General features: G+C 33.6%; 2 protein-coding genes and 1 long non-coding RNA gene across 10 annotated transcripts; 2 read left to right on the top strand and 1 right to left on the bottom strand.

Moving 5' to 3' along the window:
• On the top strand, positions 4433 to 9480 carry LOC107609570. Of its 8 annotated transcripts, none has more exons than XR_002351236.1 (7): positions 4434 to 5220; positions 5383 to 5437; positions 5524 to 5623; positions 6133 to 6950; positions 7140 to 7209; positions 7281 to 7739; positions 7837 to 8633. It is a non-coding gene; the product is annotated as an uncharacterized LOC107609570 (long non-coding RNA). The 8 variants fall into 8 exon arrangements; XR_002351234.1 differs by having other exon boundaries at positions 4435 to 5220; positions 5524 to 5948; XR_002351232.1 differs by adding an exon at positions 9330 to 9480 and having other exon boundaries at positions 4437 to 5220; positions 5524 to 6950; positions 7837 to 7964.
• LOC107606887 (putative protein FAR1-RELATED SEQUENCE 10) lies at positions 11623 to 12447 on the top strand. The gene has a single exon (XM_016308895.1). It carries the CDS (start codon positions 11623 to 11625, stop codon positions 12445 to 12447), a length of 825 nt encoding a protein of 274 aa, XP_016164381.1.
• LOC107608063 lies at positions 14777 to 16181 on the bottom strand. The gene is made up of 5 exons (XM_016309954.2): positions 16168 to 16181; positions 15921 to 15998; positions 15617 to 15841; positions 15235 to 15534; positions 14777 to 15120 (listed from the first exon to the last, which is right to left on the bottom strand). The coding sequence occupies exons 2-4, from the start codon at positions 15975 to 15977 to the stop codon at positions 15409 to 15411; spliced, it is 408 nt and encodes a 135-aa protein (XP_016165440.1). The 5' UTR covers positions 15978 to 15998; positions 16168 to 16181; the 3' UTR covers positions 14777 to 15120; positions 15235 to 15408.

Below are 18885 nucleotides of genomic sequence, written 5' to 3' on the forward strand. Positions count from 1 at the left end.
AAACAGTCTCAATATTTATTTTGTTAGACAATATAATCCTTTTCTATTAGCCACTAATAGTGACTACTGTCATAAAACGTTAACTTACATATGTGACCATTAAATGTCTACATATGTGAGTTGAACAAATTAGTCTCCACGGGTGAAGTACAAAAACAATTCTAAAGAATTTAAAAAATCTTAAAACAGTTTNTTTTATTTATTAATTTAAACTGTCATAAGAAATAATATTATTTAATCATTAACTTAAGATATCACTATAAGAAAAATGCTAAGTACTGTCAGATTTAGCATCACAGAGTAGTGACGGATTTACCGGCAGTAAAGGCGTCGAATTCGAATGGTTGAATGATTACTAGTGGATTTATGTTTCTGACAGTAAATTCGCTAGTAATAACTGGAGGAAAACAAAAAGAAATTGGCGCGTCCTTTAGGGTCAGAATTACAGTCGAATTTTTCCGACGGTAAACCCTCCTAATGAGATACTGTGTTTTGGTGACCCACAATGGTTTACCGTCGAAATTATTTTATGGTAATTATGTCGTAAAATTGAAGTGTGAAACCTCTTCCCCCTCGTTCGAATTTATCTCTCTCTTTAACCCTCTCACCTCCCACTCTCTCTCTACCCCCTCTCATCTCCCCGACAGTCCTTCCTCTCTGAGAGCTACTCCTCGTTCGCTGTTACCATTGTAGCTATTGGATGTTGAAGGAGCTGCTACCGCTATTACCGCTGCCGCCAACGCCGCTGCTTCTGTTGCACACCAATGCCGTTGTTGCTGTCATCGCTTACGCTACTTCTTCTTCTCACCTCTAGTGCTCTTCTTCAGGTAATGTTTCTGATGTTAGGATTTTTTTAGAATTCTGATTTGTTGATATAATTTATTAGGTTTATTTGCTATTTTGAGACTTTTGATTATTGTTGATTATTTAGTTCTGAACTTAGGGTACTAAGCTTGTTTAGTTTCAATTTTAATTAAAACATGTTCTTATTTCTATTTCATATTTAGTTATGAAATTAGGGTACTGAACTTGTTTTGAGCTTATGATTTTCTAAAATTCTGAATTTAGGATATTGAACTTGTGTAGTTTTAATTTTAATTAGAATATTGGCGGATTTGTGTTCCTTATTTAGTTTTAAACTTAAGGTGCTGAACTTGTTTTGAACTTAGGATTTTCTAAAATTTTGAATTTAAGGTACTGAACTTGTTTAGTTTCAATCTTAATTAGAACATGTTCTGATTTCTGTTCCTTATTTAGTTATGAACTTAGGATACTGAACTTGTTTTGAACTTATGATTTTCTAAAATTCTGAACTTAGGGTACTGAACTTGTGTAGTTTTAATTTTAATTAGAATATTGGCGGATTTGTGTTCCTTATTTAGTTCTGAACTTACGGTACTGAGCTTGATTAAGCAGTTTGAATGATGTTGTGAATATGTTTAGTACATTTCTAATTGGTATGCTCTTTGCAAACATGATGACAGGTAGTGGTGTTGCGGATCAGGGTCATGGTTGTGGTAGAGGGAGAGTTTCTGTCGGTACCCTTGGGAATTCTGGATCCTCTCCCTCTACTTCGACTACATACCCCTGTGACGTCACAGGTTGCGGGTGCATCGAATCAATCATTCATCATGGTCTCTAACCCCAACTACGTCCCTGCGTCTACGACGATGACAACGCCTCCATCCGCTCAACAGCCGAATGTCTCGACGACGCCGCCTCCAGTGACGGATTATTGATTCTATATGTTGAAAGTGTCTGATTATTGATTCTAGTTTAGTGGATTTATAGATGTTGCTTATTTATTATTCCCTGTTATTCATTGATTGTTGACGTTTGGTGCTATTTAAATTTTCTGTTGATGGATAGAGCTTGTGGCGCATTCCAATTATAGATGAAACTCTGCCAAAATTTTTAAAAAATCTCTATATATTATGGTTATTTGCTTTAGAAGTTTTAATATATATTGCCATATTGGTTTGTTTGTGGATTATTGATAGGTTTGCACCAAAGCCAATTTTTCTTATTTTTTCTTCAATTATTACTGGCGAATATACCGTCGGAAAATCAAATCCAACGATAACTTTTTATCCGACAAATTTATTGTCAAATCTGCTAGTAAATCTGACGGCAAACCTGCCGCTAACGTCCGACGTTAAATCCAACGGTATTCAACATTTTTCTTGCAGTGTGCTTTATGTATGAGTTAAGTCTCAAAGTAATCCCTGAAGTTGCACTCGAGCCTCAAAGTAATCCTTGAAATTAATAATTACCCAAATTTATCCTCGAAGTTGCACTCCGAGACTCATAGTAGTCCTTGAGGCATTTTTCGTTCATCGAAAGTTTAAAATGACGTCGTTTTGAAAAAAAAATAAAAAAGAAGCGTAGCAAAGGTCCTTCCCATTCCCCTTCTTCTTCCTAACCTGACGCCCTCCCCTTCTCCAACCATACTCTCGCATTCACAAGAGCTCTCGTCAACCCTCGCTATCGCCGCCTCTCGCCTACCTCCGTTTCAGTGCCGCACCATTCATCCCACTCTAACCTAGTCTCTCACACTTAAACACAGTAGAAGCAGAGGCACAAAGCCTCAATCTTCTCTGTCATCGTTGCGCCGCTCGCCAGCCTCCATCTCCGCTCTGTTTTTCTCTGCCTCCCTCTTCTCTCCTCTGGCACAGTTCTCTCTCTCTCAGTCATGATTTTTTTTTTTAATTTTTTTAGTTATTCAATCATTGTTCTTTAATGTCTAGGTGATTGTTGCTGCTGATCCTGTTTCAATATAACAACAATGGTTAATTTTAGTTGTTTTCTATTCTAAAATTATTATTGGTTTTTTTATTGTTGCTATTGTTTGTGCTTGTTGCTGTTTAGGTTGATTGATGCTTTCTATTTAAGTTGATTGATCTTTTCTGACTAATGCTAGTTCTTTTGGTGATATTTTGTGTTGTTGGTTTTTATTTTTGTGAACTGTTGAAGAGAAGAAAAAGAACAGAGTTGAAGAAGAAGAAGAAGAACAGAGTTGAAAAGTTGAAGAAGGGGATTGCTTTTTTTTTTAATATAGAACGACGACGTTTTTCTACGCTTCTTTTTTCTTCTTTTTTTTCTTTCTTTTTTCAAAACGACGTCGTTTTAAGGTTTTGATGAACGGAAAATGCCTCATGGACTACTGTGAGTTCTACAGTGCAACTTCGAGGATAAATTTGGGTAATTATTAATTTCAGGGATTACTTTGAGACTCGAGTGTAACTTTAGGAACTACTTTAAGACTTAACTCGTTTTATGTATTTTAAAACTTAATAGGCTAAAGTGTTTGATTTTAAAAATTTCAGAAATTGATTTGAATAGTTAGCTTAAAATTTTAGTTTTATATACATTTTGGGATAAATATTTTCTAAACCCGACCTCGACTCACCTCACCCAATATTCCATTCCACAAAAAATATATCCTGCATTGAATAGGATAATTACCTGTCTCAACCAAATAAAGAAGGGATGGGTACTAACAAATTCGAATAATAGTGTAGTCATTCCTAATGGTAGTGTTACATGGATAAGTCATTTTGCTAATTTTTTTTGTTTGAGTTTATTAGTTCAACTAATAATTTTAGGCACATACTCAAACAAAGATGCTAAAAATATTTTTTTATGAAGATTTTAATGTTAAAAATGTATTTTGTTTGTTTAGCAACACTTTAAAAAAATAATATTTTTATCACATCAAAATCAAAATCATACAATTTATTATCTAATAATAAAAAAAATATTTTTATATAAAGACAATTATAAAATTTTTATAGTAATATAAAAATTACTACAACAAATAAATTAAATAAAAATTAAATACTAAATTATAGACATCATAAAATTCACCTACGATTAATATACACTCAACCTAATCCTGAATGAAATAGACATTTATTACTAATTAATGAGCTGGCCCAGAGCTCCAGAGAAGGATATGGCCTAAGTAATGGCCACACATATCGAAGATATGAACTAGACAAAACCATGGTTCTAATCTGGAGAAAAATCTTTGGCTTCTTAAAAGACATTAATGCTTTTATAATATGAAATGTGTGAAGTGTTGTTTTGTCAATACTGATTTTGTGGAAAATGCCCCCATTTTGTTGAAAAAATACATCTATTTTCATGTCCTACTAGTACTTCCAGATTTGGTTCAAACTTATTTAAACATTTCATAGATATAAGTTATTTGTTGACAAGTGTTCTAATAATTTTTGTAAGAAATAAATTATTGACAAAAAATTAAAATCTTTTCATTTATTTTTTAATTATATTTAGATTTTATTACAACATTTTTGAATTATTGCAACATATAATATAAACAACACTTAAAAAATGTTGTCTATAACAATCAAAAACAACTTTTAAAATTTATTGCAAAAGAATAAGGCTATTGTAACTTTTTATTAACTAACGTGTCATAAGCGTTCTCTTTGATCAATTAGAAAACATGTAAAAAGCGTTACTTTAGTAAATTAATCAAGCAACGCTTATGGTCTTCATATATTACCCTTTACGAAGGATGCTTTTAATTTTTTAATAGACTTCTCATTATAATCGTTGCCTAAAATAATTCAATATTTTCTTTTAAAATTTTACGCTTCCCTCTAAATATTTTAAGCAGCACAGCATACATTCATCACCTGGTTCACTCCTGTTACTAAATCGTGATACTCTTCTTTCTTCTTCTCTGTTGTCCTTGTTGTTGTTTTCTCTTTTTGCTGCTGCTGTTGTTATTGTGGTTTGAGGAGCGAAATTCGATCTCATATGCTTTGTTCATGTTGTGGCTCGCTTCGATTTACCTCATTTGTTACCGAATTCAGTGATTTCTTCACCGCCGTTAGGGATCGAGCCTTCGAGTTTGTCCTGGAAGGTTCTTTCGAGTGGATGCGCCAGCTCCATGGAGGCTTGCTCGGGCGGCGCGTGAGTTTCATGGTTGATTGCGGAGGCGCGTTGGTCTCCGATCTCTCCCAGACGAACGCTTGGACGGCGTTCATAATCAAAATCATGAATAACCTAAATCCCTAACCCCAACCCTAACACAATTTCCCCAATTTCACAACACTGATGTGCGCATTCTGCATTTCTCTCTGCTCTGCCGAGTTCTGCTCTACTCCGCCGTGTTCTTCTGCTCCGCTGTGTTCTTCTCCTCGCATCGAGTTCTGCTTTGCTCCACCATGTTCTTCTGCTCGCGCCAAGGTTTGCTCTGCTCCGCTATATTCTTTTGCTCGCACCTTGTTCTTCGTTCTCTCGCGTTGAGTTCTGCTCCACTCCTCCGTATTCTAAATTGGGAGAAGTAGCTACTTATACAAAAATAGTGAGAAATGTGACCTTTTTTTTTTCTTTTCCTTAATGTTTCAGAAATTTCATGTAACTCAATTAGATTACAGTAAGGCCATCTGCAGATAAATGTGAGGTATGCTCCTTTTGTCTTTAAATATGTCATTTAATTTTAAGTTTAAGAAATTGGAGAATAAACTCTCAGTTGCTGCTATTTTACAGGCAGAGTTGTTAAGCAAGAAATATGAGGAGAAGTACAAACATTGTAGCGGAAATAACATCCAAATTGATTGTTGAAGAAGCTAAATTTCGTGATATACAGGTAATTAGAAATTTGCATTATTATTTGGCAAGTAGTAAAAGGAATTTAGGGAAGAATGAATTGTTATTAGCCTTGCTTAATGGATGTAAAGGTAATTATAAAGGTAAGAAGAATGAGATTTTGCAGCGGAAAAGGAGAGAAGAAAAGGATTTTTCTGTGGTCTGAGGTTCTTCTTGTGAGAATTTTGCTCCTACTTAATGGGTCTACTTAAAGAGCTTTTGTTTTTAGTAATTGACTGTGTGGGATTGGCTTGGTTTTTTCTAGTTTTGAAATTTTGCTAAAAATAAGCTTTCTTCAGCTGATTTTTGTCCTCCACCCCCGGAAGGTATGTTATGTATACACTCTTGTTTGCATATTCTTCCTTGTTCATCTCCCTTTCTATTCTCCACTGTTTTGGAGCTAGTTATTGTTGCGTACCAGTGTTAAGGGGGGTGAAAATGCTATTCTCTTTTAGATCTTGATGGACTTTGGTTGCTGAGAATTTTGTGTATATAATCATATGGTTACAGGAGAAAAGAGGGACTGCACGGGGATTCAGTTTAAGCCACCTGGGTGTTGGGTTCCACTTCCATGGTTGAAGGTGGTCAAGTTAGCCATCTTCACATGCTTCTTGTGTTCTGCACTCTTCCTCTTAGTTGTCTTTTTTTGTCTTTACCTTTATTTCAGTCAATTCTTTTACTTTCACAATTAAACTTTATTAATACCTACAATTTTCCAGATCTTAACTCTCAATATCTATTTACTTTGGTATTCTTCAACTAAATGACTTTATCTATTAATACCTACAATTAAACTTAATGTCATTTCCAAAACAGTTTGTGAAAACAAGTTTTTGAATAAATAATATATCTATAAACTATCTAAACAAAATTAACTTTATTTATTACTTTTCTTTTTGGGGTGTCAAGAAACAAAATTAACTTTTAATAACATCACTTTAGAAATAGTGAGGAATTAATGGGAATTGGGGATGGTATTTGTCGCCAAAAAAGATAGTGCAATTCTCAAAGTCTTAGAAGTCATTTATTAAAAAGAAATCTTAACAAAACATTATTGTTCTTTCATAGGCATGCGTCGGTTTGCTTAGGTTATGCAATAGCCGTTAACTAGGGAAGGTCATTTCGAAATAGTCTTGGAGAAAAGCATATGATTTTATAACATATGAATGATTTTGATGGACTTTCATATGGTTACTTGAGGGCCTTTGGTTACAAGAGAAAAACGCGTTTTGGATTCAGAACTTTGGCATGCATGTGCTGGTCCCCTTGTTTCTTTACCAGCTGTTGGAAGCTGAGTTGTGTACTTTTCACAAGGTCACAGTGAACAGGTAAGATTGTGATGTTGGAAGTTATATGCCTAAGTTCTTTTAGTTTATGTCTAAATTCTAAACTATAAAATAATAATAAGAATGAGATGACTGAGTAATAATTATAATAGTTAGAAAATTGATCAAACTAGTTGAATGCTTTTGTAATTGGTATAAAAAATTTCATTGATCAAATGTTTTGTTCAACAGAAGCATGCAAATTGCTGAGGCTCTCCAAATGCAAATGGAGGTGTAGAAGAAACTTTATGAGCAAATTGAGGTAGGTATCTAAATTAAAATTGAAGCATAACAAGGATATGTTAAAGATCAATATGGATAATGATTTTTCAGGTGCAGAGACATTTGCAGCTTAAGATTGAAGCACAAGGGAAGTACTTGCAATCAATACTACACAAGGCACAAGAAACACTTGCAGGAATGATCAACAATGGCAGCCCGGGATCTCCTCCGATTTCGGAACTGACAGAAACAAGAGGAGGGTTCAGTGGGAGCTGTGGGCAGAGGAAACAGAACAGAGGAGCCATGTATTCACTTGAAATTTAAAGTTCTTTGACATCTTCTGAAAGCTCAATGGATCAAAGGCCTAATAGTACTAACACCACTAATACTGCTTCACTTGAATTGTTGCCACTCTTCAAAGAATCTAAGGAACAATAAGATGAATCTATTATTAGGAGAAAGAGGAGTTCAAGTTGCTTTGTTGATCAGCCATCATAGATGATCAGATCTGAATTATTATATAAAGTTGTGTTCTTCCAAGGATGCCAGCTTCTCGTCATCATGGAAAAGGTTATCTAGGTTTTTGTATTTGGTTTTCTTGTTTGAGCAATATAGCAAAATTAGCTGAAGTATTTAACCAGTAATACTATGGGGTCTAACTTTCTAGGGTTTGCTTGCAACTTTCAAGCACCACACTCAGCTTCCCTCTCTGCTAAAGGACAATGTTTAAATTTTTAACAAGGAAAGATGTGAGAAAGATTCTCAAGCGTAAAGACAGTGATGCTGGTGAAAAAGGTACTCCCTCCCTCCTTAAGAAATTTGGGAGTTGAGTTTCAAGTGGTTCACATTTCTTCTCTTTTTTAGCTGGGATTGCTTTTCAAGTTGTTTTTTTCTTGCATATTTTGTCATTTGGGGTTAAATGGTATCTTGTGGTCTTTGATTAGTGATTGATGAAGGTTGCATTGCACAACAGAGCTTCTAGATGTTCCTGCTCATTGATTCTTGGTTGTTTAGGCATGCCATTGTACTTCTGAGCCGGTTTTGTTCAAATAATTGATTTGGTGGATTGCAATTTCGTTTCTGTGCAGATAGTTTGAGATTTAATGCATGCTTTGGTTTTTGAGACTTAATGCATGCTTTTGTTTTAATTAATTCTGGGAGAGCTGTTTTTTGCATATTTTTTAAATTTCAAGTCTTATTAGAACACTTATTAAACATATTAAATATTTAAATGTAGAAAGTTTTAATGAAAAATGTTAACTAACTGTAAGCTTCTTTTTTTTTATGTTTTCCACTATTTTAACCAATTTCTTTAAAGGACTATTTAGCTGAATTATTAAAAAATCAGCACATACAAAAATGGTTCATTTACTCTACCATGTACTATCAACAACCACTGGTTGTCTGATTCTGTTAATTCAATGTAAGTTTTTTTCACACACACATGCATAGCAAGCTAGTGTTTAATGAATGAACAAAAAATGCAATGAACAGAGGTCTTTACTTTGATAGAAAGACAAGTTAACTATGAGGTGGATTGGTTAGTTTCTTTTATGTACTGTATTCTGAGTCTATGTTGAACCCTTTTCAGTATGTGTTTATATAGCTAGACAGAAATTGAGTCAGAAAATAAAGACAGAAGCTTGCAATCTGTTAACACAGATGAATAGATTTGATATCAATCTGTTTACATTTACTATATATACACTTGTCAAGTGAAGTATATATTATGAGAAATTAAATAGAGATTGACTTATAGATAAGTAGCATCTGATATTAGAACTACTGTTGAAATAATCACTTAACATGCATGTGTTGTATGCACCTATACAGCTATACCTAAGATTTACATGATGGAGCTTGTTGATGTGTTTGAAAATTGAAGGCATTCCCACTAACGGTTAATTTGCACTTGTCAATGTACAAAGCCAGTCTTATCCTTTGCACGTTGGCCACACATGGTTTTGCCATTTGTAGCATTCATATGGACTAAGAGTGCTGATTGATGCCATTCGAAATTAAATGAAAAGGAAAGAAAAGTCTGATGAATTTGACATAATTTCTGTATCATTCAAGTGCTTGTATTTTAGATATTAGATATTACAAGATAACTTTAACTAGAGTTTAAGAAAGCTTGTTTGTTTTCATTATCCATCCTAGTAGATTCAGCTCCCTCTAAAAAAACAGATCATGCTTAACACTTCAAAGGGATAACATCAATGCATCAACGATAGGGTATAACTCTCTCACTAGTACTATATACTCATCTATATCGGGTACATGAATAACAATATACTTTTTTGTTGTGTATTATTTGCAAATTTAGCATATGGACAAGTCAAGCATGGATATAAAATATGCAAGTAAATTGATATTTTTTGGATAAATATTAATTACTATTTTATTATGACAATTATTGTTAGACAAGAATTTTATTATTTTGTTGAAAATTATTGATAAACATGTATTTAAAATACTAATTAAACTTTTTAATATCTATTTTAATTAGAATTTTATTATTAGTTATTTTGTCTCTTTTATAATTTTTTTTATTGTGCACAAATTTATTTATTAATTAAAATAATTACACATGTATGAACAAAAAATTTTATTGTAAATTTTAATTTTGTGTATTTTTATTACAAAAGTAACTTTTATTTTTACCAAAAAGGCAACCCTTCTATTAGTTGCATATTTTGAATATTAGACAACACTTGTATGGTTGCATATCCAAAAGAAAAGGCAACACTTGTATAGGTTGCATATCCAAAAGAAAATGCAATGCTTTAAAAGGTTGCATATTCATAACTAATAGGCAACACTTCAAAGTATTGCGAATTCAAACTTATAAACAACACGTAAAAGGGTTGCATTTTATTACAAATAGGCAACATTTTGTAGTAGTGGCCAAAATATAAGAGAAAAGACAACACTGAAAAAGTGTAGTCTCAAACACACCTTTGAAGTGTTGTTGTTTTTCAACCAAAGGCAACACTTACCAAGTGTTGCAAGTGTTGCTCTCAAAAGCAACATTTTTTAAATAAAAAAGTGTTGCCTTGATCTAAGGCAACGGCTGCATATGCAACGCCGCCCAAAAACGTTGCCTTAGGTCCAAAAGTGTTGCCATAGATCAAAAGCAACCTTTTGTCAGCTTTTAGGCAACACTTTTTAAAAGTTGCCTCAACCTGAAAATGTTGTAGTTTATAACAAATTTTGAAGATTCGTTAGAAAAAAAATAATTGAAAAAAAGAACACAACATTAAGAAACATAGTAATTCAAGAATTTCTGATAATAAAATATTTTTAGACTAATATATTTTTTGATATATTAATTAAAGTTAATGTTCAAATTGTTGAAAGATCGCATACTTCTTAAATTGGTCTCCTAAAAAATATATTGATCATTTTAGTTTTTAGATATTATCAAAAGTTAAATTAATCATTTCATTAGTTAAAATGTTAGATGATGACATATATGTAATATGTTAGGTTAAGTGATATGTAATATAATGATAACATAAATTAATATTATGTGTTAAAAAATAATTGATTAATATTCAGCTTTAAAGTGTCTATAATATTTTTTCGGTGCCTAAAAATTTTTGCCGAAATATTGTCGAAAAAATTTGGTAAATTATAAGATTGACAAGTGGACATGAAACTATTAGGGGTAATAGTAACTTTTACAGAGTTAACAAACGGCGTTAACTTGATTTTTTTCATTCTCTCTATTACCCAGCCAATGTTTACCCAAAATTTTTATTTGCTCCTCTTTCTTTTGTTTGGTGACAATAATCAGTGTTACTGCATTTCTTCCATTCACGAGTCATTACTCTTTCTCCAGTCCTCCATTGAAAGTAACTCTGAAGACCCACGAACCGAGGTGTGGCATCTTCTTCTATCACTGTTCGTGTTACGATTGCCCTCACCGTGCCTCCATTGCTGTTGTGGACAGTGACATTGTGGCCCTCCTCTCACACCTCCTCCATACGCTTCTTTCCATTTGTTTCTGAGGTAAGATTTGGGATTTTTTCCGATTTTTTTTATTTTTCACTTTTTTTGGTTCTTGGTGTTTTTTTTAGAGTTTCGTTATTGTGTTGCTATTGTTATATTGAATATTGTTTCTCTGAAATTTTGAGGGTTTTTTCTCTAATCTTTTTTTTCTCAAGAATTTTTTTCTTGCTCTATTGTTTGTACGTTTTCAATCATGAACAATCCAAAATTTTTATTAAAAAAATAATGAATAAGAACCCTATCACCAAGTTTATTCCATGTATGTATTGAGAGAGGAAAATGTTTCTTTATTCTTATTTTTAATAGTATGAAAATTTTAGTTTGATGTGTTTCTATATATGAACATAAAGAATCCTAATTGTGCTTCTGGGTGATTTGTAAAATTTTTTTGGGTGTCCTTTCTTTCTTAGGTGCTGCCTTTTAAGTTGGAGTCTTGAAAATGGATGAATTTAGCAGTGGTGATCAAGCTCCTGAGTGGACCAGTAGCAGCAGTGACGATAGCATTTACTATGAGGATGAAGATTCTCATCAAGGTGTTGAGAACACTGATAATATTGAATCTAGCATAGAGAAAGATGATGACAAGGTTACTACAACTATGCTATGGAGTTCTGAGTTTGACGAGGAGGTTCATGCCTATAAAGCTTATATAAAGTATGCGAGAGATATGGGTTTTGTTGTCCGTAAAAGAGACTTGTCAAGAGATGAGGATGTGAATTTGAATAGAAGATACTATGTTTGCAATTGCCAAGGGACAAGGGATCCAAAACACTATCGTCTAGTTGATAGAAAGAGGAATCATAAGCCAGAGACAAGAATTGGTTGCAAGGCACATTGTTCTGTTTATTTGGATAAGTTGTCCATGAAATGGAGAGTTAAGACACTAGAAGAGGAGCACAACCATCCAATGATCCCAGAACAATTTGTTCATTTAATTTCTAGCTATCGGAAGTTGACTGAGGCTGACAAAGTCCGGATTGTTTGCATGAAGGAACCTGGGTTTCAAACTTCTCAAATTGTTGGGGTTTTGGCGAAGCTTGCTGGTGGCTATGATAACCTTAATTTCATGAAGAAGGATGTTTATAACTTCATTGATCGAGATAGGCGTGCAAAGATAGAGAACGGAGATGCTGCGGCAGCAATAAGTTATCTTCAGGGTAAGGCAGATGTGGACCCAATGTCTGTTACTCGTTATACACTAGTCAACGGTAACAAATTGGGTAATCTTTTCTGGGCTGATGGACTTATGATCAATGACTACTAATGCTTTGGAGATGTGTTAGCTTTTGACTCCACTTATAAGAAGAATAGATATAATAAACCTGTAGTGATTTTCTCTGGATCAAATAATCATCGCTTGACTTGCATATTTGGGTTTCCTGTGCTTGCCAGTGAAAGTCGAGATACCTACACATAGTTGCTGAAGGAATTTTTGGATGTCATGATGAACAAGGAACCAAGTGTTGTAGTGACTGACGGCGACGATCAAATGCGACAAGCAATAAAGGAGGTCTTCCCTAGCGCAACACATAGGCATTGTGCATGACACATTGAGAAAAATGCAAATAGTCATATCAAGGATCGGTCTCTTTTGGATGCTTTTAAGGTATCGATGTATGCTAATATGACGGTACCCCAATTTGAAGCTTATTGGGAAGAAATGATTCAAAAATTTGATATTGGTGAGGACCACTGGCTTTTAACCAAATATGCCAATAAGAAAATGTGGGCCAGTGCATACCTACGCGGAAAGTTTAGTGCAGGTGTTAGAACAACATCTTGATGTAAAGGTATAAACTCTTTTCTAAAAAGGTTTATAAAGTCGCGAAAAACCTTGCTTGAGCTTGTGGAAAATCTAGAGCGTGTGGTTAAAGAGTACCGTAACAATGAATTTGTTGCTCAATTCAAGTCTATGTATAGTAAGCCAGTGCTGACTACTGGGTTGGACTCCATTGAGCAGGCTGCAGCAAGGGTTTACACTACAGAAGTATTTGTAGAGGTGAAGGATCAACTAGCAAAAGTTGCTGCACTAAAGCATGTTGGCAAAAGTGGTATGGGCAGTAATGTTGTTCATTGTGTTGCAAATTTAGACGACCAGGTAGACTTTATCATGTTCTTCATGATGTGACTTCAGAAAGGATTGAATGTGAGTGTCACCGTTGGGAACAAAGTGGCATACCATGCAGCCATATATTTTGTGTCATGAGACATGAGGATATTTGTGAATTTTCTGAACGTTTGGTTTTAAAGAGATGGCGAAAAGATGCAAAGGCGTACTTAAATGAAGAAGTTGATGATGGAAAAGACCCGAAGAGAGCGTTTTCTCTCCGCGTTTGCTCTCCGGTACGGTTCCTTGTGGTCGGGGTCAATTTGGATGAACTTTCTTGCCGCAAAAACTGCACCAACTTATCGCTATACAATTGGATGTGTTAATGGCATTATAAAGTATTTGGAGAAGAGGTTATGCTTGGTCGAAAATGTGAGTAGGCCAGTCAAAGACATTGAGGACCCTGAGATTGTGAAGACAAGGGTGCGCCAAAACTCAACAAGAAATTCAAGGGATTGAAGACAAGGAACTGCTCCCGTTGTGGGAAAACTGGTCACACCCGAAGAACATGTCATAATGTAGAATCTAAGAAGCAATGTTCGACTGGAGACAATGGCTCTGAAGGCCAAGGGCATGGCAGTAGGTTTGAGACAGGACGGCATAATAGTCATGATGATGATGTCGTGGTTAGTACATGCTTTTTCATTAGATCAATTGAAGTAGATGTTGTTTCACTTATAATTTGGTTAATGTCGTTAAGTTGCATAATTTTTTTTTCTTTGGGTATTTTCTTTTTAGGCCAAGCAAGGATCACTTTCAAGCAAGTTTGGTTTGTATAGCACAGGTTGTGATGAAGTTGCATCAGACTCTTTGAAGAATATCTGTAAAAATTCTATTCCAAATTATATTATTGTCCCAAAACAGATTTTTTTTAGAAGAGCAACACATTAACCAAGTTCATGCTATGAATGCAATGCCATCTTCATCTACATCTCCGATTGCTAAAGTAATGCCCTTTGCCAATGCCATGTATTCTAATGCTGGAACAGATGTGTTTTCCTTTGTTCCTAGCCATCAATGGCATTTTCAGGTTGTTTAACTAATTGAAAAGATTTAATTGCATTTTTTTTTACCGTTATTTACTGATATGTGTTCTGTTTTTATTCTATTTGCTAATGTGTACATTCCATATTAGGATATGATGCCACATGCAAGGAACAATCTGTGAGGACTTAAGTGATGCCTTTTACAAATCTATGGAATACACTTGTTAATATGCTACGCTATTAAGAGTTCAGCAAATTATTATTTTGGGTCGCTAGTAAGGTAGACATTATATTATCGATCAATTACTCTCTTATATCCTGAGAGGATCATGTAATTACATGTATTAATTATATATAATTATTATTATCTTTATTGCCATTTTTCATTGGAAATGTGGAGCTATATGAGAGGTTACATTTTCAGATTTACTTCTTAGTATAAGTATTTTATTGGAATAATCTGATGATAATGCACTTGTTTATGCTAGAAGTTTTTGGAGTGAACTGTCAATTTCAAGTTCTGATTGTATTTCACCTTCTTCGAAATATAATGAATTTTGAGTTCTAATTATATTAGTCGAGGTTTTAGTTATGCGTAACAAAAATACCCAACAAAATATGTGTTGCAATCATCATTTCAACATGGATCTGTGCAAAATTTAATAGATCTGTGCAAAATTTAAAGGCTCTAAGGTAGAAGTTCTTCCGACAGCAAAGGCTCCTAAACTTGGGAGAATCTCCTCCAATTTTTCATTGCCTTATTGATAATGTCTTGACGGATTTCATTATGCGGTTTTAGCACCAAGTCAATCGCCAACTTCATTCTAGTGTACTCAGTAACCTTCTGCATAGTTATACAAGACAATGTACCTTTTTTTTTATCAAAGTTTGCCACAGTTAAATATTGTATAATTTAGGTAAACAAAACATTTTTCAAGGATCATAAAGAAGTAGATACCTCAACATTGTGAGATCCCCACAATCGAGATAAAATCATCCATTGACAGACCCACACTCCACAATCATTTCTGTTTAGTCAATGTAAATAGTAATTCCAACACGTAAGAGTAAGACAAACACTATCTAGTATTATACAAGATTGTTATTTTGTACTAGGAAGATAAAAAAAAGCTTAGGTTCCAACTTCTTGCTGATTGACCTCAGGTTCCACTAGCTTAAATTCAGAGATAGTTGGCCTTTCATGCCTTTTACAAGCATACCAGGACTCATCTAAGACTATCTCTTCCAAGAACAAGGCCTGTAAATAATATAGGTTTAGAACAAGACTGAAAGTCTGACCGGTAATCTCTATCCATGCACTAGTACGACAAGTATTTTACCACTTTCTTAATCTGCAGGACATGTGAATCTCTTTGCTTAGCCGAACGTGCGGAGTCCAAGTACAGGAGCTGCTTTGCCAACATGTCAATGACCAGTAAAAACCAATGGTCGTCATGCCAAATAGGCACATGTATCTTCAACACCTCATCTATGTTGGCCATGTATTTATCCCTGATCCATTTGGCTGTTCCACCATGGAAATGTCCATGGCCACAAGCAAGTTGCTAACATTTATCCCAATTCAGTAATTTTTTTTAGATAAGAGGCATGCAAGTAGGATTTAAAATACGCATTAATTCTTACCGCAAACGTTGGAGGAAAATACCATATTATTAGGCGACCAGAATTGTAGGTAAGCATCGTTGCAACAAGGATTATAATCTAAAAAAGATGAATTTAGCCATGAAACGGGTGACAAATCCATTAAGAGTTATGCGAATATTTAAAATATCACAGCGACACTTAAATATACAAGTTCATTTACCAAAGAGGTTAATTGATTGAAACAACCATGCATAAAAATTAAATGCCACCCATATTAGCCACTTACGTCGTCTACGACTCTTCGGCGAATATACCGTCGAAAAATCAAATCCAACGGTAACTTTTTATCCGATAAATTTATTGACAAATCTGCTAGTAAATCTGACGGCAAACCCGTCGCTAACGTCCGACGTTAAATCCAACGGTATTCAACATTTTTCTTGCAGTGTATTTTATGTATGTGTTAAGTCTCAAAATAATCCCTGAAGTTGCACTCGAACTTCAAAGTAATCCCTGAAATTAATAATTACCCAAATTTATCCTCGAAGTTGCACTCCGAGACTCATAGTAGTCCTTGAGGCATTTTTCATTTATCGAAAGTTTAAAATGATTTCGTTTGAAAAAAAAAAAAAAGAAGAAAAAAGAAGCGTAGCAAACCCTTTTCCCTCCCCCAACTCTTCCCCTTCCCCTTCTACTTCCCCAACCTGACGCCCTACTCCTTCCTCTTCCTCTTCTACTTCCCCAACCTGAGGTCCTTCCCATTCCCCTTCTTCTTCCTAACCTGACGCCCTCTCCTTCCCCAACCATACTCTCGCATTCACAAGAGCTCTTGTCAACCCTCGCTATCGCCGCCTCTCGCCTACCTCCGTTTCAGTGCCGCGCCGTTCATCCCCCACTCTAACCTAGTCTCTCACACTTAAACACAGTTGAAGCAGAGGCACAAAGCCTCAATCTTCTCTGTCATCCACTACAAGAAAATAGAGTTATTTTAACATTTTATTTTTTAACACCATAATTAAATGTCAAAATTAATATATATTTTTGACAAATATCACAAATGTCAAATTTTTTATGTTTTCTTGATGAATAATTTGACCGTAGAAAATTACTCCTCAATTTTGATACTCATTTGTTTTCAATTTACTCCACTATTTTTCTTTTTCTTTGGGCTCTGTTAATTTTGACATCACACTACTCTCAGTTTAGGATTATACTACTCATTCTTTATCTTCAAAATCTCAATTTATTCTTTTGTTTCAAGATCTCATTTCATTCTTTGTTAAAATTTTTTGTTGAAAATATTTTATAGTTAATAAGTGTCAAAATAAATAGTATTTTTGACAATTAATAAGTATCACAGAAAATATGTTCTCAAAATTTTCTAACAAATTATTTTTGACAGCCAATATTTATCAAAATAAGATTTAAATTTTTTTCACAATCACTTATATGTTAAAAATACTATTTTTGACAAAATTTTTATTAACATATTTTTATAGTTAAAATAGTGTCAAATTTTGTTTTTTTGACAAATTTTAATTTTTTTTACACATTATAACCCTCAAAAATAATCTATATTGTTGTAGTGATCATTGCGCCGCTCGCCAGCCTCCATCTCCGCTCTGTTTTTCTCTGCCTCCCTCTTCTCTCCTCTGGCACAGTTCTCTCTCTCTCAGTCATGATTTTTTTTAATTTTTTTAGTTATTCAATCATTGTTCTTTAATGTCTAGGTGATTGTTGCTGCTGATCCTGTTTCAATATAACAACAATGGTTAATTTTAGTTGTTTTCTATTCTAAAATTATTATTGGTTTTTTTTATTGTTGCTATTTTTTGTGCTTGTTGCTGTTTAGGTTGATTGATGCTTTCTATTTAAGTTGATTGATCTTTTCTGATTAATGCTAGTTTTTTTGGTGATATTTTGTGTTGTTGGTTTTTATTTTTGTGAACTGTTGAAGAAGAAGAAAAAGAACAGAATTGAAGAAGAAGAAGAAGAACAGAGTTGAAAAGTTGAAGAAGAAGGGGATTGCTTTTTTTTTTTAATATAGAACGACGACGTTTTTCTATGCTTCTTTTTTCTTCTTTTTTTTCTTTCTTTTTTCAAAACGACGTCGTTTTAAGGTTTTGATGAACGGAAAATGCCTCATGGACTACTGTGAGTCCTAGAGTGCAACTTCGAGGATAAATTTGGGTAATTATTAATTTCATGGATTACTTTGAGACTCGAGTGTAATTTTAGGGACTACTTTAAGACTTAACTCGTTTTATGTATTTTAAAACTTAATAGGCTAAAGTGTTTGATTTTAAAAATTTCAGAAATTGATTTGAATAGTTAGCTTAAAATTTTAGTTTTATATACATTTTGGGATAAATATTTTCTAAACCCGACCTCGACTCACCTCACCCAATATTCCATTCCACAAAAAATCTATCCTGCATTGAGTAGGATAATTACCTGTCTCAACCAAATAAAGAAGGGATGGGTACTAACAAATTCGAATAATAGTGTAGTCATTCCTAATAGTAGTGTTATATGGATAAGTCATTTTGCTAATTTTTTTTGTTTGAGTTTATTAGTTCAACTAATAATTTTAGGCAGCTACTCAAACGAAGATGCTAAAAATATCTTTTTATGAAGATTTTAATGTTAAAAATATATTTTGTTTGTTTAGCCACACTTTAAAAGAATAATATTTTTATAACACATCAAAATCAAATTATATAATTTATGATCTAATGATAAAATAAAATATTTTTATATAAAGACAATTATAAAATCTTTATAGTAATAATATCCACGATATTTTTATTTATTGGGTGAACAATTAAAATTGTTCCTAATTTTTAAAAACGCTAACAGAAATATTCCTACGTTCGATAAGAAGAAAACGCTCTTAAAGTATTACAAAACGTGATAAAAATAATTAAAATAAATATTATTTTAATAAGTGACCAGATGTATGTATTTAATAAAATATTTATACATTTTAAATTTATGTATTTTT

The sequence above is a fragment of the Arachis ipaensis genome, chromosome B07, assembly GCF_000816755.2.
Source record: "Arachis ipaensis cultivar K30076 chromosome B07, Araip1.1, whole genome shotgun sequence".
Taxonomy (NCBI): Eukaryota; Viridiplantae; Streptophyta; class Magnoliopsida; order Fabales; family Fabaceae; genus Arachis; species Arachis ipaensis.